At 31.3% G+C, this 24726-nt stretch overlaps 1 protein-coding gene across 8 annotated transcripts in view; it reads left to right on the top strand.

Moving 5' to 3' along the window:
• Positions 1–24726, top strand: part of LOC118195845 (sodium channel protein para-like) — a 401580-nt gene that overhangs the window by 247775 nt on the left and 129079 nt on the right. For 7 of the 8 annotated variants that reach the window (XM_085819569.1, XM_085819567.1, XM_085819570.1 and 4 more), the window contains exons 8-12: positions 3382–3526; positions 4103–4321; positions 7689–7880; positions 21396–21764; positions 22810–22903. In XM_085819569.1, coding sequence (XP_085675695.1) covers positions 3382–3526; positions 4103–4321; positions 7689–7880; positions 21396–21764; positions 22810–22903 — 1019 coding nt within the window. Of the gene's footprint in view, positions 1–3381; positions 3527–4102; positions 4322–7688; positions 7890–12058; positions 12092–21395; positions 21765–22809; positions 22904–24726 lie in introns of all 8 variants that reach the window. The other variant, XM_085819568.1, reaches the window with a different exon arrangement.

Below are 24726 nucleotides of genomic sequence, written 5' to 3'. Positions count from 1 at the left end.
CTTACCATGATTTTCGAGTTCGCTTCGTACACCCAGAGCCACGTAAAAATCAAAATATCAATCATACTCAAATGACTTTTTTCAAACCAGGTACTCTTTCTGATCGAACGCTTCGCATAGTGACCATCTGAACCTTTCTTTCTACAAACCCATTCAAATCCATCTAAACGTTTTTACGTTCGAATAAACGCATATCCTTCCTACATACAGGACACATAATGGCTAAGTAAACCTTCATTTACACACCAGTCAATTAAAGCTCTTTTTCCCTTTCGCTCCAAATCATACAGAAACTTCAAATTAATCTTACTACATTCGGCCATTCTACCGTCTAAAGAATCAAACCAACACACATCACAAAAACGCTTACAAAACATCCCATGATTCAAAATTTCCCAGAATCATGCACCCAATTACGTCAGAATAGGGTTTCCATAACATTCAACTACTCAGGCTACCATAAATGAAACAACAACTTGGTGATAAATCAAACAACAATTTTGCCATAATAAAAGGGGTACCTTAAAGTCTACTCTACCCTATTTGGTTGATTTGTGCGCAATGCCTAGATTGTGCAATTCGTAGATTTTGTTTAAGTTGAAACAGAATGCAGTGTACATGGTATTCTTTGAAGTTTATTGTTGTTATGTTAATTTATTGAGCGAGGTGTGCGTGGTTCATGGATTCCTTTGCTGCCTAGAATGTGCAATTCGTAGATGTTTTTCGAAGTTAAAACATATCGCTGTGTACATGGATTCTTGTCAAATATTTTTGGTTAGAAACTTTACGCTTTTGCTATCTAAATTTTTTGTTTTTATTTCGGATTTTTAGCTTAAATAGTGTCTTCAAAACGTTGTTTCTGCATGTGCGAAAGTGTTTTTGGAGACATTTTAGGCTTAAAATTCGAAATGCAGACAAAAAATTTAGGTAGTAACATGGCGGCGTGGTTTAGCGAGAAATTTGGCCACCTGACGGCGCATATAAGAGTAGTTCCAAAGAATCAACAATTTCTAAAATATTTTTATATTTAAATTGAGATCAAAGAACTCAAATTAAATGATGTGAGAAGCAACTAGTAGCCAATTGGCTAAATTATTTTGAAATATTTCTGAATAAATTATATACTTATATGTCTCTTCTTAAGTTTCAGTATCAAAACAAAATACAACATTTCAGCTGTTCTATTATGTCTTTAACTTGTAACGTAGTTCATGGCAGCACTTATTATATCTAAGTTTTCAGTATTACTCCAATATTTTATTTCTTTTACTTGTCTTTAAGCTTCATCACTTCAAGCCTACACTAGCCTCCTTCTCCACGTCTCATTCCTTCCTTTTTTATTTCTCCTCTCGTTACCTTCCCACGTCATAAATGAAAACCCGTTTCAAAAATATCTTTTCTATTTAACCCCTCATCTAATTCTTAACTAAATAGATGCAAACATGCCTCACATCTTCTTCATTTACAACTTAGTCACAGTCCTTTGTCCTTCAATACAATTACAAGCATGCAGCAATTAAAATTACGCAGTTTACTTTTCCCAACTTCATCCCTAGGAAAGGCCAAAACATACTTTTTTCTTCGCCTGTATGCAACAAGAAATCTACTGCAACCAACAAACATCTCTTAAAAAAAAAAATAAATAAAAGGTCTAGTAGGCAGTCTGTCTGGAACCTATTTCCTTAACAGTCCATGGGCCATTCAACAATAAAATGGTGTCGTCCTTAATACAGGGAACTTTTTGTTAAAAGAAACCACCATTTATCTCACTTTCAACAACAAATTTGTTTACTATATTTTTCAAATTTCCTTTCTATACTTTCCGAAATTTATGTGCAAAGAAGCCCTTTCTTTCGTATCGACGTGTGTTCTTTTACGGAGCATCCCTCTCCTCGGAAGCGATTAATGCAGCAGTAAGCATTCTGTCTCTTCTACAAACACAGACGGCAAAACGATCCTTTATTGAGAATCTATTTGTCTGTCTTTATCGGCGTCCATAACCATAAAGGCGTCCTTCTCTGTCACGATATCCACAAAAACAGTTTGTATAATCCTTGAGGCAAAGTTATTACATAACACTGTCTGGAATCGTCAGGATCGAAAGGATAGACGGTGCCATCAAAATAATTTCTAATTTAAACATTTTTCATAAATTTAAACAAGGAGATCCTAACCTAAAACGCTTTGAGAAAACTGTTATGGATTTGACTATAACTCCAAATTTTTCAGGATACTATTTAAAAGTTAAATTTTTCCGAAAATATTTTCTGTTCCTTACCGTATATTTCGGCGTATAATGCGCACTTTTAATACAAAAAATAAGTTTGAAATATACGGATGCGCTTTATACCCCGGATTTAAAAATAAGGAAAATTCAGCATACAAAAATTAGATTTTTACGTGCACCTAAATGCTGTTTATATTTTAAAAGAAACGACACACCTTATGAACGTAAAAATTTTCGTTATTGGATAGCATGAAAAATTCGTCATGTTCGTCTTCTGTTATATCTTCAGGGGCATCATAGAATTCAGTTTCGTCTTCATCATAATTGTTATTCTGATCCACAAATAAATAATCATCATCTGTTCCATCTTTAACCAACACCAAACATCCTTGCTGCAGCACGATTTCCATTTCCTTTCGCAAGCTGAATGACTTTCCATTTGAAAACAATATTCTGTTGTTTCGTTTGGCAGAAGCCATATTTACACTAGATCAACCATATTTCAACTAAAGCAAATTCGATTTACTAAAGCGTTAAATGTTCACTCCAAAAGATACAGAACGAGAAAACATCTGGCTCCTAATTCCGCGAATTCATTCGTGTTGGAAGGGCATTCTTACCATAAATTCTGTCCGCCATTTTTCGAAACCCTATAATAACATTCTTGTGCTTATCTGCATTGAATACAGCCCACCCTCTTTGCAAAATTTTGTACTCGAGCATTCCCCCCACACACACACACACACTTATTGTTTCCCTAATCGCTGTTCAGTTCAGTAAACCTTTATTCGAACGCGTGGGAAAAAATCTTCGAATAAAAGAATTCAAAATGTAAATGCATCGGACATGTGTCTTTTAGGTTTTTTCGTATAGGAAAGGGTGCGCGTTATACGACGAACATACCTAAAAGTTAATAAATGTAGTTTGAAATTATACGTGCGCGTTATACGCCGGAATATACGGTACTTAAATATTTTCTTCTTACCATAACTCGTATTTTAAACTAAGTTTAATGTGTTTATTTTCCATAATAAAATAAGCTATTGATATTTTTTGTATATTTCTAAATGTTATTTTGCTAATGACACTTGAAAATGAAATGTTTCTAGTTATTTTATGTGCTCCTAATGAAAACATATTCCAACCAAATGTAGGCAGTGCCCTTCAGACTACACATGTATGCAAGGGGTAGGCCCAAATCCAAATCACGGTTATACTACATTCGATAGTTTTCCTTGGGCTTTATTAAGTGCATTTCGTTTAATGACGCAAGATTTTTGGGAAAGTTTGTATCAAATGGTAAGAGGTTTACTTTTATTTCCTCATTCTATATGCTTTTTATTTCATACATTATAAATGAAATATACATGTTACCTGCAATGTTTGAAATCCGGCATTCTGTAAAAGTTCTGTAAAAATTAAGTTCTTTTGTTCAAGCAAATGAATTCATAGTTCCTGCAAATGTTTCATTGTCCGTGCTATAAGAATTTTGGTAGTTTGATTTATACTGCTTGCAATGTATGCTATCAAGACAGAACTCTTAAAAAATAAGTTAAATGTTAGAATGTCTGGAAATTTACATTTTAGATTATAATTAAATCTTGAATTATACTAAATTCACAGTTTGCAGTACAAGTAATCATAAATTTAAAACTCAGTCTGCGATTAAAGCAGTACACTTAAATCTCAAGTGTGATAAAGTAATATGCATATAGCTGAATTTTTTAAAAATTATTTCTCATTGGTCAAGAAGTAGTAATAGATTTTTCAAGCCTAAAATACTTCAGATTGTGTATAATTAATACTTTTATCATTTTTGTCTGAGTGTATAAATTGTACGACTTTTCTTTTCTCACTGAGTATTTTTCTTTACAGGTGCTAAAAACTGCGGGGCCATGGCACATGGTATTTTTTGTAGTTATTATTTTTTTGGGTTCCTTTTATTTAGTGAACCTGATCTTAGCCATTGTAGCTATGTCTTACGATGAGTTGCAAAAGAAAGCTCAGGAAGAGGAGGATGCGATAGCTGCTGAAGAAGCTGCTCTGCAACAAGCAGCAGCTGATGCAGAAGCTGAAGCTGTAGCCAAATGTCTTGTACGCTTTAACTTTTTTTCTCCTCTTTTTTTAAAATTTTTATTACGGTTGTTATGTTTTATTATGGTTTTTTATGATGGAAATTATGAAGAATGTTATTTCTGTGACAATGTCAAAAACTTTCAAAACGTAACTGCAAATTAAAACTTTACGACATAAATAATTCAGTAACTGCTACAAATGATAATGTCACGAGCTTTGTATATACGTAAATAATTTTAATGAAATTACGTGGGAAACTGTAGTATCTTTTGTATAATGTAACATGAAAGAAAGGTTCGTAAAACGAAGTTCTGGAGAAAAAATAAGATAACAGGGGGCAAGTTCTGTTTAAGGTAAATGGTTATCTTGCTAAATCGGCGATGGTTTTGGAGAAGAATTTTGCCGTTAAATTTGACGAGAAATCACCAAAAGCCGCTAAACGTGGTGACCATTTGGCGACATTTTGATCTGGTCTCTGTATAACTGTAATTGATCCCTATATGTAACTGTAATCATATCCGGCCCTTACATGTAACTTTAACTGCATCCGCCCTCCAGTAATTTCGAGAAATAGAAGGTACTAGAGATTTCTCGGCGGACAGTGGAAAGTATATAAACCCAGAGAGATCATCAGTTCTGAGTTTCTAGTTTAGAGCTGACTTCGGAGTATTGAGAGATCTTCTTGAGAACTTATCCCATTCTTAGTAGATTGAAGTGTCACTACTGAATAATCCTCCTCCTTCTCAATACATTTCTCGTGCCACCATATGATTTTTTATTCTGTCAAAAAAAGTTCTTTTGTTTTGAGTGTTACATTTTTGGTTGAAGATGTCTGCGTCTAAGGTCATTGATAATAAGATTGAGGAAGTTTTGTAGAAGAAATACTGTGAGATCTGTAATGTCGTATCTTTCATAGAAGCTGCATACCATTCCAAAAACTGTAATTTGAGACACTATTTGTACTTACATCCTAGATCTCACTTCTATGGATCATTATTCAAGTTCACATTGTTTGAGATAAAATATGTGATGCATTCCTGCTTGCAAGGATTTGTCTTGGGAGTAAAGAAACTGGTGCTGCAACAAGAAAAAGAAGAAAAAAAAATGTGGTTATAATCACATTTTTTCAAGGGGGTGTTTAAATGTTTCAAGGGAGTGTTCAAATGGAAAGGTAAGAAACGTCGTAACCCGTAACAACCAAATCGGCTGAAATTTGAATATGCCGCTTTGTGAGACATCTAAGAAGTGTCCGACGTGGTTATGCGCATGCGCAAGGGCCCGCACATGACGTCCGAGTGAAGCAGGCAGTTGTGTGTTCCGTCCAACTGATGTGGCAGTGTTTGTGATGACATCTTGGCATTCATATTGCAAAATTCGACGATTGAGGAGCAGCGAGATATTATAAGATTTCTGACTGTGGAAGGGGTTAAACCGGCGGATATTCATCGCCGGATGATGGTCGTAAACGGAGGAAACTGTGTGTCCCACAAGTCAGTGAGAAAGTGGAGTGCCAGTTTTCTTGAACGTTTTGAGTGATGACCCGAGACCAGGCCAAGTAAAAACGGTAATTACGTCCGAACTCATCGTCAATGTGAATGACTTGTTGAGAAGTGATATCTCAAAATTAATGGCTTCAACTCGGACGACGAGCTGATGGACACAGTGGAGGACTGGCTCCTGTATCAGCTACATGAATTCTGAGAAGAGGGAATTCTTCGGCTGGTTCGTGCAACAGTGGGATAGACGTGCTCAGGCCTTCGGACCAAGGATCAAGGCGATGGTTTCCGGAGTACCGTTGCTGAAAACAGCAATATCCTCCACAACTTTGTTAAGAAATAATGAAGAATTAAGAATTGAGTATAGCTAAAGTGAAGAAAGAGGACCGTTAAGGTTTGAAGGTACTAGAGATCGATAAGAAGTCCACACAATGGGACGAAAACTTCTTTCATTTACTTTCTTGCCTGGGCAGGGGTCAATAACTCCCGCCGCGACAATTGAGTAGTGAAAGAGGTGCTGAATAAGGCGATGCAGGCCTTCGGTGATTACTTGTGAATGAAGACTTTAGTATATCTATAATGTCGTTTCGTACCTTTTCATTTGAACATCCCTAACACCGCATTTAAAAACCCCTAATATTGAATGATATATCCACCTGTGTATATCAGTGTGCATGTGTGTTATAATTTTCTATAAAAAATGCATTGCGTATATTTACGTTCTTGAAAATATTTAATTATAAGATTTTCCAATCTTTGTAAATAAGGATTTGCGTAGACTCTTGAGATGTAAAAAATTCATTGTTTTTGGTATTCATAATGCAGGGTGATTCTCTTAGAACTGACCTATTCCATTCGGCTGTATTTTTGTTAAAAAAAAAAGTATCCAGTTTTAATATGGTTTGCGGCAAAAGATTCAGGAAGGATGAAAATTTAGTGGTCCGTCCCGTTTTTGATGTGCAACGCCGAAAATAAGAAGTAAGAAATAACAAAAACTGCAAAATGCTACATAAGAAGAGATGGCAAGAAGGAATGGCTATAAAACATTGTTAAAAACTCTGATTGCCAAGTGGCATACCAAACGTAACTAGTAAAGGTTTTTCCAGGTTTATAATCACTTACCCTGCAGTAGTAGTTGAAAATTACCACGCTCCTGGGTGTAGGCATAGCCGCTTCATGTTGGCTGCAACATTCCGTAATGTGTCGGCAGTGATGTTTGCAATTTGTCTAGAAATGTTGGCCTTTAATTCGTCCAGTATAAGTGGTTTATCGCGATAGACCCGAAGCTTTAGAAAACCCCATAAGAAGAAACCTGAAGACGATAAATCTAATGACCGCGGAGGCCGAAAACCTTTGGAAATAATGCTTTCCCCCAAAGAAACTCCAGATCACATCCATACTTTGTTTTGATGTGCGGCATGCGGAGAAACGTCAAATTGTTCTGACCTCAACAGTAGGTAGTCCCTCTTGTATTAAATTTCGGGGAATGTCCCGGTTTTCCTTATATCTCATCTTTTTTTTCTTTATCTTATTTCTTATCATTTCTTCCTATCTTTTTTCTTTACGTGTGGCATATGGCGAAATATCAAACTGTTCTGTCTTCAGCAGTACTTAGTACCTCTTGTATGAAATTTCGGGGAATGTCCCGGTTTTCGTTACTTCTTATTTCTTCTTTTCTTTCGGCGTTGCACATCAAAAAACGGAACGGACCACCTGAAACTTTTGCCGCAAACCGCATTAAAATCAAGTACTTTTTAACAAAACTACAGCCAAATGAAATCAGTTCTAAAAGAATCACCCTGCATAATGTAAATAATGTTTTTTATGATATAATATAAATGCTATTAATTCTTAAATCTTGGACGATAACATATTAAACTTAATTGCAGAGAGAACAAGCAGCACTTCGTGGCTCTCCTCCTGATGGAGTTGTAAAAAGTCCATCTGGGTCCTCTTGTAGATCCTATGAATTGTTTGTAGGTCAAGACAAAATGGCAGATGACAGAGACTTTAAGGAAAGAGCTAGCATTAAAAGTGAAAATGGAGAAAGCTCAGAGTCAAGGTCACATATGAATGGCAAAGTAAGGAAGGTAGGAGAGAAATTAATGTTATATGAAGTAGATGAGGAACAACAGCCTATAGTAGTTGGCTCTACATGATTAGGAACATTTTAGATATTTCATTAGTTTCATAGTAAAGCAGCAATGTGCTTAATATACAGAGTGACTGAAATTTATAATGTGAGAATCGAAATGCTAATTTTATATTTCTCTTAAAGTCAATTGTAGTTTAAGAATATTTGCTTAATTTAAGCTACTATTTGTTTGTTAAAGATATAATTATTTTAAATTTGCTTTTAATATAAAAAGCTAAAGTATTTAATTTTAATATATCCCATTGATGCTGAAAGGAATAACTTAGGTGAATAATTATTTAAATGTTTCATTTTGGCAAATGGTTGAAATTAAACAGACAGGATGTTAAAATCTCTATAAAACGCTTTACCATACTGCTAGAAAATATTTTTTTGTGTGGTTGTTTTAATGAAACCAAGAAGTAATAAGAAAATAATCAAACAAGTAATAAGAAAATCATGGATTTAGGTTAAAAATAACACGCCGAACAATGAATAATTTAGAAGTCAAACAACAAAAATGAGAGTTACATTTGCATTGGCACTATATTTGGCTCTTGATCAAGAACTGAATTATTTAAAAAAAAAGCAGTTGCTGTTTACAGGAGCTTTCACCCAACTTTATTAACCAAGCAGTTAAAAACTTCTCATCTCAACATGCACATACAGGCAAGGCACACATTGCTTTAGGAGATTATGAGAATTTTGTTGTCATTCCTTTCTTTCTATCAGCTATGAAACTGCACCTATTTTACAGAAATTTAACTTTTGGGTTTATTCTCCTATCAATGAAATTCCCAATTCCATACTTGAAGACTCTATTCCAGATATGAATTCCTGAGTTATTTACGAAATTACTGCCTGAGGTATTACTGCCAATGTGTTTTAATTTACATTGGTTAAACTAAGAGAGCCTTAAAATTTCGCTTGAAAGAACATGAGGCATATGTTACGAAAAAAGAAACACAGAAGTCCTCTGTTTCCCAGCACTGTTGGCCCCAAAATCACACTTTCCAGTTTTCTGAAGCCAAAATTATTCAACAGACATCTTCCCTTGATGAATTATGTTTCCTAGAGGCATTACATATTCAAAAATATCTTTCTGCTATAGTTAACAACTCTACTCCCAATCCATCTTCACCTTCAGCCTTTAAGGAAATTATGTTTTGGTTTACTTGTTTCATCAATAGATGGCGTCAATAGCTAAACTCCTGTCCAGCCATTCTTATCTTATCATTATATTTTATCTCGTTCATTTTCACTTTAAACAGCTGAGGAAGGTGGTTTGGTAAAACTATCGAAACTAGCCGTAGAAAATTGGCAAATATAACGCTGATTTGTGTTGTTTTACTTCTAAATCGTGAATATTTAAAGTAATTTTCTTAGTTCCAATTTTTTGATATTCCATATGCATTATATAAAGAATTTAATTATTTTTAAGGGAATACAAAAGAGTGAGATTTCCATTTTTGATCATTTGCAATATGCTTTTTACCACAAAAGAATGGACTAAAAATAAATCACCCAAAAAAATTTTAAATAAATATTTTGTTCAGTTTTTATTATCCATTCTTTTTTTTTTCTTTTTCGTCATCTAATTCATGGAATAATAATACTGTGTTTTTCATTTAATTTTGACCTAATTATTACAGTGCATGAGATTGTGAGAATTTTGTGCTTTTAATATTTGATTTTATCATATTTTGTAAAAAAAAAATATGGATCACTTGTGAGAGAATATTGCTTTTATATATGTACGTTTTCCTCAAATTTTATCCACTATCAAATTAAATATATGCTGTATTTATATAGTATATGTTGCATACATGAAGGTATAAATTTGATAATTAATTAGAAAATATCAAATTTATGCCTAGTATCAAATTGACACATAGTGCAATACTCAGTCATCTGTATACTACTCATTAGGAAAAACGTCAACTTATTATGTATTAGACATGAAACAGTTTTATCTAAAATAATATATGCATAAAGATTTTTACTTTTATTTATGAATGTATTATATTAAACAAATACATCACATTTGTAAATTTCACAGCACCCTGTATATTAGTCAAAAAGTAGTTTTAAGAGTCACATTCTGGAAGCTTTTGCAGTTTTTCTTTTATTTTTGGCATGATTTTAGCTTTTGTTTTTGCTTGTAAGTGTGTAAAATTCCTTGTATGTTAATTTTTTTGCTTGTTAATGAAATTCCTTATAGCTTGTAATATTAATGTAATGGATTGTCTGTTGCATTGCTTGAATGTGTATTTTGAAAAATATGTCTATCTGCAATATTTGTCTAGTTTTAAAATTTTAAATCCTTTTTCAGATTTTCGTACCTTGTTTATGTGTCTGCTGGTCTAAGTTTCTAAAAGTGCATGATTAATTTTTAATTATTTTTATGTGTAGGTGTTGTTAGTTTAAATGTTTGCAACTTGTGGTTTCTTATTGCAGTGAATGCTAATAAATAGATTTCCTGTTCTGCTTTCCATTAAAATAATTCTTGTACTTATTTATTTTGGCATGCGTGGGTGTTTCTATTCTAAGTGTTTTAAATGTGGGTATCTTATGACAACAGTATATAAATAAAAAATTATACTAACTTAAAGTGAGTGGCAGATTATTATGTAATTTAAATTTGGTACTGTTCATAAAATCTAAACTAATATATAAAAGTTTTTTTTTTTTTTCACAACAAAATATTTTAACTCTCATTACTTAATATAATGTGGTTTTTCCACTTTTAATATTGCATCACAGTTTTTATTTGTTCCTTATCTATCACAGTGTATTTATGAATTGATAATCTAATTGTTTCTTTTACTTTGAATATTAAATATTTTTAATTGAAATATAGAAATGTAAATTATAGGTTTATGTGGCAGAGCAAGAGTTAATTTTTATTTGCTGACTGAATCACTTATTTAGATATTTCAATTAATTCTATTTATTTCTTATGTTTTAATATCAAAGTTTTATTTATTGATTTATTTATTCATTACATGATTGTTAATTTGGAAAGAGCAAACAGATTCTAACAGTGTATGTTTTTAGTATGTTACCAGAATTATGGTTTCGGTAGTGGCTTTTTTTTTTTTTTTTTTTTTTGCTACTAAATGTGCTGTTTTATCTAAAAACATAACCAACCAAGAAAAGAAAAGAAAAGAAAAGAAAAGAAAAGAAAAAAAAAAAGACTGACGTAACTATATGTTGCTAAAATATGTTAGTTATAGCTGATATATTTTCCTTTGTCTCAGGTAACAAAGACATTAATGATTTATTTAGTATAAAAAATATTGCAATACATAAAAAAATTGTTGCAAGAAAAATGCATGCATTTGTAATTCATTTAATTAATGTACAAGTATTAAAAATCACTGCAAATAAATTCTTCTTCAAAATAAGATACTTTTCCATCTTGCTGATTGTTTTTTCCAGATTGTTATAGTATTATTATGTGATTTCCAGATTATCACATATTATCACAGTTTTTTCCCCCAGTTAAGTTAGTTTGTTTACTTCAGTTAAGTTAACTTTCAGTTAAGTTAGTTAGTTTGTTAACTAAGTTAGTTAACTTAGTTTTGTTTGTTTCTTCCATTTCTTAAAAAAAGTTTGTGTTTTGATATTTCAGAAATCTTTATTAAAATTAATGAATATTTTATGTTGTTTATGATTTTGCTGTTACTGTAAAATTCCAGTTTTAATATATATATATATTAAAATTTTGTTTTGATAAAGGCAGTGAAATATACTAACTTTTAATTTGAGAATTTAAGGACCATTTGGTTTTTCAGTCAATCGATTTGATCGTTCAACTGAATGAGAGCATCTAATGAGTCTGTAAAAATATTCTAATAAAAATGAATACTTTTATTAACTGCACAATGTGAAAAAAAGAAAAATAGTTGTTTAGAATTTGGAGGACAATAAACTCATTTCAGAAATGTTCTTAATAAATTTAAATGTTTTCTGAAATGTTAACTCTTCCTCTCGCCACAAATTTCGTAAGGCTAAGCAGACATATTAAATTTTGATATACTGCTATCTATTAGATAGTAGCTAATCATTTAAATGTGTAATAGATGCAAAGGTAGATTTCAAAACTAGACAATTTTTTTGCAGTGGGCAGTTTTAAAATGTCATAACCATGATCAGGTAATTTACATTTTTATTATGCGATGTCATTTTCTTCTTTTTTAAATTTGAATTATTTTTAAAGTATTTTTTTCCATGGAGAAATTTGTAATTTGTGATTGCATTGTATGGAATCACAAATTACAAATTGTAATTTGTATTGTATGAAATGTATTATTTTTAAATGTAATTTATGGCTTTGTTCTGTGCTCTTTCTTTAGATCAAAAAGCATATAGGTCTAGAATTTTGACTATGATACATGTAGTGATAGAAAATGTGTAGTTTGAGGCATTATTCCCTAGGTCTAATCATAGGCTGTCCCTTATAGAACTTTACTAACTGTAGTTTTTTATATATTAGATATAAAGTAGGACTAGTAATTAAGAATAGTTATCCTACCTATTGCCCTTATAGTTAATAGTGTGAATCAAGTTTGTAGGTATGCCACATACTTATTCATAGTACCCAAACATTAGAGCTGCCAGATGTTTTATATGCTAAACCATTCCTTGCTTTGTTGAATTATTCTCTTACATGTTTCACTGTTTGAACAGAAGGTTTTAAAATTATTTAACAGCGAATTTTTCAAATGAAGAAACAGATTATTTGGTTATGAAAAAAAAAAAAAAACCTCTAAGATTATCTGACTATGAAAAGGGATTCTTTTGTGTAGGACTTTGTAAAGGCAACTAAACCAACCATATTTGCATTATATGTGAAACAAAGCCACACAACTAGTCCATTCAGCTATGTAGAATAAAACTTGGTGAAACAAAATGAATTAGGTGAATAATAATTCTGTGTACAAATTGTCATAACTTTCTAATAATGAGAGTTTTTCTGATAGGAATTTCCCCCTCTTTTCATATCATTTTATTATAGTTATATGAAATAAATTTTCATAACTTATTTTATGTAACCAAATGTGTAGTCTGAGAAAGTATACAGTTTCTTAAGTATATATACATCATTTTAATTATTTTAATATTGTTTTTATCTACTATTGTTGTCTTCGTAGTATGCCTATAGTTGTCCATATCAATAGGTTCTAAGAATTATTGAGCATAATAGCAAACACTGTATTAAACATATTAACCTGACATATATAAATGCAATATAATTTAACTGATAAGTTATGTAACACGTCACAGACATTTAATAAAAAAATTGCAAAGTACCATATATTCTAGCATATAGCGCACACTTTAAACACTAAAAATATGTTCGAAATTTACCAGTGCACATTATATGCCAGATATAAAAATAACAGATTAAGAATAAGGAAAAAATCAGCAAACAAAAGTTAGATTTTTTACTAGCACTTATGCAATTTATTTAAAAGAAATGACATACCTTTTGAACTCAAAAACTTTTCGTTATCGGATAGCATGAAACTTTCGTCATCGGAAAACATGAAACTTTCGTCATGTTCGTCTTCCTTTATATCTTCAGGCATATCATTGATTTCTTTTTAATTTTCACCATCACTGTTACTCTGATCTATAAATAAATAATCACCATCTGTTCTATCATTCACAAACACCAAATATCCTCGCTGCAATACATTGTCCATTTTCTTTTGCAAACTGAATGATTTTTTATTTGAAACCAACACTGAAGTTTGCTTTGGCAGAAGCCATATTTACTACTAAAAGGAACTATAGGATCAACTGTATTTCTACTAAAATCTTCGATGTTCACTTCAAAATCACGGTTTCTTCAGAAAGAGAAAACATCTGAATCCTAATTCCGCAATTTCGTTAAAGTTGGAAGTGTGTTCTTACTTCAAATTATATCCCCCTTTTCTCAAAAACCTACAGCAGCATTCCTTTGGACAGCTGCATTGAATACAACCCACCCTCTTTGCGGGAATATGTTCCCCCTCATCGCCTGTTAATTCGACATACCATTGTTTGAAAAGCTGGGACTAATCTTCCAATGAAGTGACCTAAAAAAATAACAGCATTGCTCATATATCTTTTAGGTTTCTCCGTGAAGAACAGGGTGCGTGTTATGCGGCGAATATACCTAAAAATTAAAAAAATGCAGCTTGAAATTGCAGATGTGCATTATACACTGGTGCGCTTTATATGCCGGAAAATACTGTTGCGTTTTCTTTTTCCTTCTGATACCAGTTGTTATGTTATTTTCTTTCTTCACGTTCGTACGGAGTTTATGTGGATTTGAAATGAATAATTACGACATATGATGAAGTATCGAAACACACTTTATTGGCCAGTATTGTCAGTACAGCTCCAAAACACATTTTTACAGTCGTCGATGAACTACTACAAACATGCTGATACGATCAGCGACACAGCCTCCACGTTATCAGGCTAACACGGTGGAGACGGCTTCACGGCAAAGCACTAGAGTACAGCTTGCAACTCTGCTTGGTCGTTCTCGGAACTCCACATACTCTAAAGACTCTCCACGCGATGCTTTTGACAACACACCAGAGTATAGCTCTCGACTCAGCACAGTCTAAGACAAAACTCGATGATGCACTAAAAGACTAACTCGGTGCTAGACTTCGAGACACTCGCTCAGTGACTGACGATCAGCTCGCTAGACGAGGCACACACACTCGCCCTCTCGACGAGGCACACTCTGAGACACTAACTGACTGCAGACCAGCAGGTTTTATATAGCTTTCGGCTTGTGTTCGAGAACATTCTGGGCTAAACCGGTAAGAATTCGTTCCAGAAGGTTCTCCATCCGTCCATGGCATACCGCCAATTTTGTCACCAAATGTCGCTAAATGGGCGACTTCTCGCAAAATGTGGCAACCTTGCCATTTTATGGCAGCCCTAAAACTGCTTTGCGGGGAAGCCATCTTATCGCACCTGTATTTGTAACAATACGGTATATTGCAAATATTAAGTACTGAACTACTGCAAAGCATGTTAAGCCCTACAGTTTATTTTTCTTTACCTTTCTGTCATAATGTGGAAAAAAGAAAATTCATATTTCAGCCTAATCCTACAGAAAAAGACCAATGCTTTATTTGAATTGTGCAGTATAATATTCCGTTGATAATGAAATTAAAAATAATTCTTTTCCCACTATATGTAGAAATAAGAAACAAAAAATTATAAATCAAATACTGTGTGACTAGTGATCCTTTGCAACAACCACATATACATCCACCCAATAAAAATACTAGCCTAAACACCAACCTGGGTAAATATGTAGTATTCTCCATGATCAGTTTTCATTCTTTATTTGTGTTGTGTCAGTCGGAAATGCTTTTACGAGTGTTTGTATTTTTTCATTGCTGGGAAAAGACAATGCTGGGTACATCTGAATTTCTATATTTCATAATATTATCACCCATTTTTATATAGTATGCATTTGGAATTTAAATTATAATCCTCCCTTTACAGACACATCACTTTAAACTGGGGTTAACTGCAACTATAGATACTAAATCAGTGGATATAGAAATACAACAATGCTGTATACTTATAGCATTTTGGAAGTCAGCCTGATGCAAACCTTGCTTGTTAGTCCCAATTTCTAAGTTGCATCTTCAAATTTTGTAAAAGGCAGTTTTGTTTGTGTGGTCCTTTCATTTTCTCAAGAGTCTGATACCTGCCTCTTCTGTTGTGTTTTCTAAGCAATAGTCTTGGTAATTACTGTTGCTTAGAGACTAAAGATAACTAAATGACTGTTGAATTCGGCCATTTCCAATAAAGCAAGTATCCTCCATTTGACAAGCAAAAAAGTTACTTTGCAAGTTAAATTTATATAAATCTTATGTTAATATATATCCCGTCAGAAAACCTCTTTCTATTGCAATATTTGTATTATTTATGTAGATAATTCTCGTACCAACGTACACACAGATATATAAATATTTGTTTTGTGTTCATTTTGTACAGTGCTTTCCTTGTATGAAATATCAAGGAAAAGGTTTGTTTGTTTTATTGAGATTATGGCAAAGCACACTAGGGCTATCTGCCTAAGGGGATGGATGCCTTTGTGGAGGACTTTCTTAGGGAAACTGGCTTGTATACACGTTACACATGAGGAAACCCACGAAAACGCTTATGCAGCTGGCCCGTTCGCGGGATTCGAACCTCAGACCGAGCTACCAGTGTTCAGCGACTCTACCGCTCGTGGGCCAAGCGAAAAGGACAAAATATTTCTGTTTCAAATGCTATGATTTTTATTAACTCTGTGCATCATATTCATATATATTAAATACAAATTTGATATATATAGTTAAGAGCTATGATAGAATTGAATATTTGTAAATTTTTATAATTCATATTGTCAGTATTTGTACTTTATCACTTGTTTGAGGTGGAAATAGTTGTTGTACCAATGGTGTGACTGTAATTCTCCTAAACACAACTGCTCAGCCAACTGGATAATACTGGCATTATTTTGGGCTACTAAATCAACAAGAATGTGAGGATTTCAATTTAAGGTTTGATTTCCACACAGTAAATAGGGCTTCATATGTTGTTCATCTAATATGTATCATATGTGCTAGCTAGTTTTTTTAAAAAAGTTCTCTATAAAAGTTTTGTATCTTAAGTAAATAATTACTCATCCGTAGTATATAATTCATATTTATTCTTCTTTAGCTGAATAATGTAGTTTTTGAGTGAAAGCTTCCATTGTAAATATAACTTATTCCAATTTTTAAGTGGGAACTTTTAATAACTACTTAAAGGTTTAATAACTACTTAAATGGTTTGTAAGTGAAAATCCAATAATGTATTAATGTAGTTATGCTATTAATTTTTCTGTAGTTTACTATGTTGAATGTAGTGCAATTTAGATGACTGATGCAATATTTGGTATTGCCCCAATTGGCGATATACGGAATTTCGTTAGTTAGTTAACCAGTTTTATAATAGATGGCGCCACCTCTTTTTCAGACATTTTTGTAAATGCAGTGTTATGCTTATCGTTTCTTTCACATGCAACTTTTCCGGTGAATTTGCGAAGAGCTTTTGCAATGCTGTCTTCGAATCTTTGTTACTTATTTGCTCTGAAATAAATTTTACGTTTACATTACAAAGAGTTGAAATAAAAAGCAAATGAAATAACTGTTGCCTTAACCGCTTGCCTGATTATCCCGAGTTATCCCGGGTCCGTAAATATTGCAGTTAATTATTATCTCGAGAAAACTCGGGGGAAGGAAAATTTGTCAGTGCAATTAGTTTTATTACGGTTTTACTCGGTCCGGAGGAAATTAAAGGAAATATTCGGCTTTTATTGAAAGTTTTCCATATCATCTCGTATACGTGGGCCTTGTGGATTAGTAATGTATAAAGTATGATAGTTGCTTTGAAAAAAGTAAAATAATGGCGATGATGCAAGATAGCGATTAGGTAGGTTTTTCAGATAGTGATTATAACCTCAAGGCATTTCCCAGATATTATTCCAGCTACTGAAAAAAAAAAAAAAAAAAAGAAAAAGAAAAAAAAAAATCAAATCCAATGAGACAGTGCCTCTGTGCTCCCGTAAAATAGATTCCAGAGGTAAGCCAGTAAGAAAAGAGACCAGATACCATACCAGTGTATAGAATGTAAGGTGTCACTTTGTGTTGTACCTTGTTTCAAAAACTATCATACAACGACTAACATTTATTTTTTTTATTTGCCCGTGATAAATCCTTATAGTAAACTAATATTAAAACTAAATGCTTTTACACCTGTAAAAAAATTAAAAATTCAACTTAAAACCTATATATTTTGTTCTGTTTCGTTTCCTTGCATTTAATAATAAAATAAAAAAATGTGATGATTTTTTGCAATTTTTTTCAAAAAAATTTGTAAGGGAAGCAGTTAAACGTCAACCGTGTTTAATCCATCTCTTAAATTCATTATCTTTTTTCCTTCAACACTCAGCTTCCAACAAGTTGTTTGCAAATAGGTTTTGAAACAATTAAATATAGCAGTATAAAATCGGGTGTATTTTGTCTTACCTCTTATTTGTTTTATAGTTACACACGTTCAGCTCAACTGGAAAAGTATCAGCATTTTCCCAAGTACTACGCAAAATAATATACTTAAACAGCTAATCTGCTACAAAAATATATTTCACTCTTTTATTCACACACTGAAAGTGCCATAAAATGCAGCAAAAAAAATAAAAATGTTGCAAAACGTAAAAAAGTATTAATATTAAATAATAATAAATCTGATCATGCAAATTTGAAAGATAGTTCTGAATTTTTAATTGGCCAATGGCACACCGAATTGTGTGATGAAATGAATAGGGAAAGAGACTGCGCTATCTGTTACAAAACTAATAACTAAGTAACAAAATTCAGTAGATCACCAGTTACGACAATACCCAATATTCTCCATTCCACCATCATTAATTGAACGCACTTTGTGCTGGAAGTTGGATATGATATCATCAATGAATATTACTTATATGTAGTTCAATAGATACTGAAAATAGGAATCAGATGTTTCCTTTATGAAAATAATCTAAGAATTACAGTAAGACTGCTTGAAAGTGAAGCTGCAGAATTTCCTCTAGTAACAGTTCCCTCAGTTTAGTTTTTGTCATCATTAGTTCTGAGAGTGGAACACAAACTAAATTTATAAAGTTTGGAATTTTTCCTAATTATTTTGGAGGGGGGGGGCATATTTTAAATTCAGCTTTATTTATATCACAAGTGTATGATAAATACTCATTTATGTTTCTTTTTTATAGTTATAAATTTTGACTTGTAATTTTATTTTTATGTAAGACTAACTCTATTTTAAATGGATTTTTTTTTAATATTTTATTTTATAGAAACAATATAATGAATTAGAAAATTACATTTAATTAATCAAAATATTTATTAGAAAAAATAGAATTGATTAAAAAATTAGTTTTTATTTTTCTTAGGTTAGGAATAAAATTCAGTATTAAGTTTTAAAAATTTCAACCTCAGACCTCATAATTAGGGTTTACTCTTACAAATAAACTCTTACAAAATTATATAATTAGGTTTTAACATGATTTAAGATTGTATTTATTACAAAATATGAATTTAAAGATTTTAAGTTATTCCCTAAATTTTCAACTTTGTAATTGCATTTTTGCTTTACTATAGATTGAGTTTTATTTCGAATTTTCATATTTTAAATTTATTTTTTGTCAATTTGCATAAATACATCATAGATGTATAATAAATAAGCTTTATATATCCAATTCAGAATTTGAAACCGAATTTTAAAATAATAAGTGTTGAAAAATCCTTTCTTTGTAGGCATAACAGATTACATATACATTTTTTTTTCACATTTTAAAGGGAGGGAGGAGTCATACCTTCTTTCTGAAAAGCATTCATAACATCTGGCAGCTTTATGTGTAGAACAGTCTTGCCCTATGTACTTATGACAGCCATCTTCCTTTGCTATATCCTGCTTGATATGTTCCCTACCATAATATACATGCCTGACAAATTCATTATGTTTGTTATTACTTTTTATATTTACACTTTTTGCTATTTTGTTTCTAATTTTATGCAACCTTGTGTTTTAATTTCATATTCTGTTTTTGTCATACTTATTTATTATGCCTTATTATGTTGCTGGTATAAAACATTTTTTATTATTTTTCATTGAAAAAAAAATGTTTTTATTTATTTCTTTGTGCCAGTTAATTTGCCTTGATATTCTTAAACATATGAAACTAACTCATTCCTTTCTGTCCTTTTGCATACAGCAAAAGATTTTATTATGTTGTTTTCCATCCTTATAACCGAGCTATTGATATGTAGACAAGTAAATTAAAATGCTTACATACAATTTATTTTGTTTATATTGTTTGTAACTGAAACCTTACTACATATATTTTTGATATTTATAACAGAAATGAAATACCTGATGCTAAGAAATTTCAGCCATTTCTAAATATATCAAGCGTGAAACAGAAATGAATGGGTTTAAAATTCAAATATTATTTTTTGTTTTGCTTTGCTACATTGCAAGGTGTAAAATGCAGATGGCTGTAACTATAACATTAGGGTCAGGTATACTTACAGTTGTGAAATGCACTAAAAGACACCGGTATTTTGCTGATTTGCCCTTCTTCAGATGACATGCCCAGGGATAGGAAAGAAAGCACCTGCACTTGTAAGTAAAATCTATGCCCAGTTTTGTGATCCAGAAACTTATTCTGATATTATAATTCATAAAAATTAAAAACCCATAATTTCTATCCCTAGTTCAACAATAACGATCTAATTAAATTTTTACAGTATAAATTTGTATTATATATATATATATATATATATAGCATATTAATCGAATTTTTGACTATATGTAAGTTAAATTCTATAAATTATCTTTTTCGTAATATTATAACTTCGTGTGTGTGTATTATGTAAATATATATAACTAGCATACAAATGATATTAAAATTTTTTATTAGTATATGTGATAAAGGCCCTTATATTCAAAAGTAATTTTAATGTAATGCAATTTGTCATGTTTAGATATTACATTACAATTACGTATATGCATATGTATATGAGTAGAGGTTTTAGTGGAAAAATGAAATTAGTAATATTTAATAAGAATTTTTTTAATATTTCAATTATGTTTATTAAGTTTTTATGTTGATTTCATTTTTCCACTTATATGTAACGTTTGTGTTTTACATAAATAATATATTTTTTCTTTTTAGCTGTTGCTGCTTTGCTTCAAAGGCTGAATATGGCAAATGTCTTATCTTTAAACCCGCCTGTATAATTTTGCAGATAACTGCACTCAGCACTCCGCACATGTTTCATCCCCAAACAATATTTTTACCCATGTCAGAATTTTACTTCATTTTTTAATTTAACTTTGCAGTACTAGTTATTATTATTATTTTAATATTTTGCTTTTTTTTAAGATAGTACATGCATTTTCAGAAATTTTTTTCATGTGAAAGAAGAGTGTTTAAAAACTCTTTTGAAAGTATTAAGCCATTTTGGCATTTGTCACTTTTAATCGCCATTTGGATGCATATTTGTTTGGGGATAATTGTACCTCACCCGACTTTCTTTTCTTTTGGTTAATTCATGTGGCTTGCTTTTGCACTCAAATCCCACTCTATTTATGAAGCAAATTGCCCTCCTTTTTGCTCAAAATCATTGCTGACGATCATTATCCAGTCTTTCCAGAAAGAAGAATGATCAGAAGGAGGTGGCAAATTTCAAATGGTATCTTAATTAAAAATTATGTTTAGGATTTGACAGTTTTGTCATTTGAGAAAGCCAAAAGATAAGGAATCAGTGCTGGAGTAGCTGCAAGCAAGAAATCTGCTCTTTAGCAAAAGAAAGTATTTTAGCCTAAGGATAAATATTCTCAATTCTAGGCCAGCCTAAGTCTTCCTGGTTCTCCATTTATTGGTCGTCCTAGCAGGGGGAGTCAATACAGCGTCAGCAAGCGAAACGGCCGTCGCTGTGGTGACAGAAAACCCCTGGTCCTGAACACCTACAAAGACGCTCAGGAGCACCTGCCATATGCAGACGATAGCAAAGCTGTAACTCCAATGTCAGAGGATGATGGAGCCATAGTTATTCCTGTATATTATAATACGAACTTAACATCAAGGCATTCTAGCTACACATCTCATCTTTCTAGAATATCATATACTTCTCATGTGGATGTATATAGTAAAGCTTTAACAAAGGAAGACCAACTAAGGTCACGCTCAAGGAACCTAACGGGCCTCTATTCTGAGGTTGTTGTGTTATTCTTAATTTTTTACAAATGAAAATATAGATGTAAGAAGAAAATAGTAGAATATATATGAAATTAATACAATGGCTATATATGTATCAGCCTTATAAATTTTTAAATATATTACTCATAGTCTTCCCATTACAGTAAAATTTGGGTTGTTTTAAATAAAAGAAAGTTTATTTTTATGCTTTTAAATCCCCCTCTCCCCCAGTTTGGACTTTCCACTTCATATATTTATTTTTAGCAAATAAAAAAAGAAATTAGATATGTGTTATTAAAAACCTGATTTTTAATAATTACCAGATGTAAATTTTATTTTCCATTGTATGTAAATAAAAGCTTTTTCTTCTTGCTAAAATATTCTACTATTCTCATTTTTTCTTACTGCTTTTCACTTCTGCATGATCTGTGTCAATTATGCTTTCTGTCCGTTAGAATATAAAACAATAAATTCATAAATTATTTTAAATAGTTAACTAGTTTATATATTTATTTTGTCTAATTTTATAATATATATATATATATATATATATATATATTAATTTTTAAAAGACGTATTGGACTTCAGTGCATAAATGTTCCAATTTTTTTTTTTTTAAGTTTACATTTTTTCTCCTTTTATATTTGTTTAAACAATTATCAAACTTTCTGAAGCTTTGCTAAATTTCCGTTTTAAGTATACTGCTTGCGCACTGAAAGGCAAAATGTAACTTTTACACCTTCTGTGTGCTTATTTCGCAGTGCTTTATTTTAGAAAGTATTAATTTCTCCATTCGTTGTTTCATATTTTTATAAATTGTAATACTATTTTCAGTTCTTACTTACAGAAACCTAGTACTAGATTATATGAAATAAAATTATTAATTATCGCATAATGTAAAGTTTTTGTTCAATTAAAAATGTTTCTCTAGGTTATATTTACTTTTTTTAATAATTTTTTTATCTATGCATGGGAATGGTACACATATTTTGACAAATTTTCAAATTTATTCTATATTTGAAGTTTATATTAGTACAGTTTGTAATTCTTTTATTTTTTACAGGATTCACCAGACTCTGATGAATGTGCTTTTTCTAAAAAGACAAATGACAGTCCATATTCAGATCTACACAGGCAAACGGTTGTTGATATGAAAGGTGCGTTTAAACCCAGAAATGAATAGTGTATACTCTTACAAAAGTTTTAAATACAGAAGTTGTTAATATATTTTCGACAAATTTGAATGAAAGATTATAAAAAAATATATATGTGGAGTAAAATTTCAATGAAATATTATAAAAAATATAAATGTGGTGGAGTAAAATTTCAATGAAAGATTATAAAAAAATATAAATGTGGTGGAGTAAATATTTATCACATCAGCATATAATTAGGAAAGACAAATAATGTCTGCTACTTTAAAATTTATTCTTTTTTCAAAATTTCGCGCATAGACAAGCCGTGTGCTAAAAGCTATGTTCTTATCCTTTTTTGAAAGAAAAGCAACTTTGTAAAATATAATTATTAATTCACTTATTCCGCGTTTCAAAAACATTTTGAAACGCACGGCATTAAAATATTTGAGATCAAAATGAGCCAAACATTATTCACTAGAAACACAGAAACCTCAATCTTTTAACAGAAAAAAATAAATATCGATTTTGCTTTTTGTAAATTTATAGATGGAAACATCGCGAACGAGAACGTCACGGAGAAAACAACGGAAGGCGAAAACATAGTCATACAAAACATCCTGGGAGAGAGGAAAGCGCAGAGAAAACATCGCAGTTCTAAAACATCCACATCATAGTGGATAGCGTCGTCTGCTGCAATACCGAAGGCATGGGCATGGGGTAAATGTATAGTATCGTTGCGGCATGCGGGGTACTCTAAGTATATGGCGAGCTGAAAGTCCTCTTGTGGGGTTTGAAGAAAGGAGAGAGTAATTTACACTAATTTAGCATACACCTTTCGGGTGTATGCTAAATTAGTGTAAATTACTTTACACGAAAAATATAGTGATTGCACAGAAATTAAAGATTTGCACATGCCGGAAATGATAAATAGGAAATATGTATGGGTATTTATGCATGTGCTTGCAAAAAGCATGTATCTGCCTTTGACAAAATACTTAAATATTCATTAAATTATTTATAAATGTATTTGAAATGAAGAATTTATTCACTTATAAACAACTGTGAAAGTACTGTGAAGAAATCTAATGATTAAATGTATCTAATTTATAATGATTATAAATGTTATCTAAATATATAATAACCTTAATATTGAATTGTAAACATAAATTGAAATCCTGTTGACAAATACGTTCTAAAACTATTTAAGCAAGAATTGTTCGTATTGGAAAGCAATCTGTTAAAATGTATTGTAAAGCAAATGCTATGAGATGCGCACTTAAGAACGTAATAAAGAGTTTTGGAATATGTATTGTTGAAATGAAGGGTAAAAAAAAAATCTGATAAGTATAATTAAAAGAATTATTCCCTTTACATTTTATAATAACTCAGTTACAAGTTTTAAATAATACTTTAAAAAAAAAAAAAAAAAAAAAAAAAAAAAAACTTATTTTATTCCCTTTCAGAAATGTCCAGAGAAAGTCAAGTACTATTTAATACCTATTTAATTATTAGGAATTAGCGAAATACTTATTTAAAGTATTTCGCTAATTCTTAATAATTCTCTAATTTAAAATGAACCGAATAGAGCATTAATTATAAATTGACTTACATTTTTCGATTTAAAAGAAGCCAAAAAATCATGTCATATTTAAGAAAGTATTTTAGGAAGGAGCTCTATAAATAGAAAAGAAATAATGCATAATTTTAATATTAATAATACAATAAACCTTGATCTTAATTTTTGTACCTTAACCGAATAAAATCGAATTACCTTAATTTTTTTTTCTAATGTAATTAACGAAAACTTGTGAAAATATTTCATTCAAATTAAACCATTCTGAGAA

Source organism: Stegodyphus dumicola, chromosome 6 (assembly GCF_044657685.1).
Source record: "Stegodyphus dumicola isolate Sdum_Otavi_A_Nest chromosome 6, ASM4465768v1".
Classification (NCBI taxonomy): Eukaryota; Metazoa; Arthropoda; class Arachnida; order Araneae; family Eresidae; genus Stegodyphus; species Stegodyphus dumicola.
Note: the sequence above shows the minus strand (reverse complement) of the source record. Positions and strands in the feature narration are given on the sequence as shown.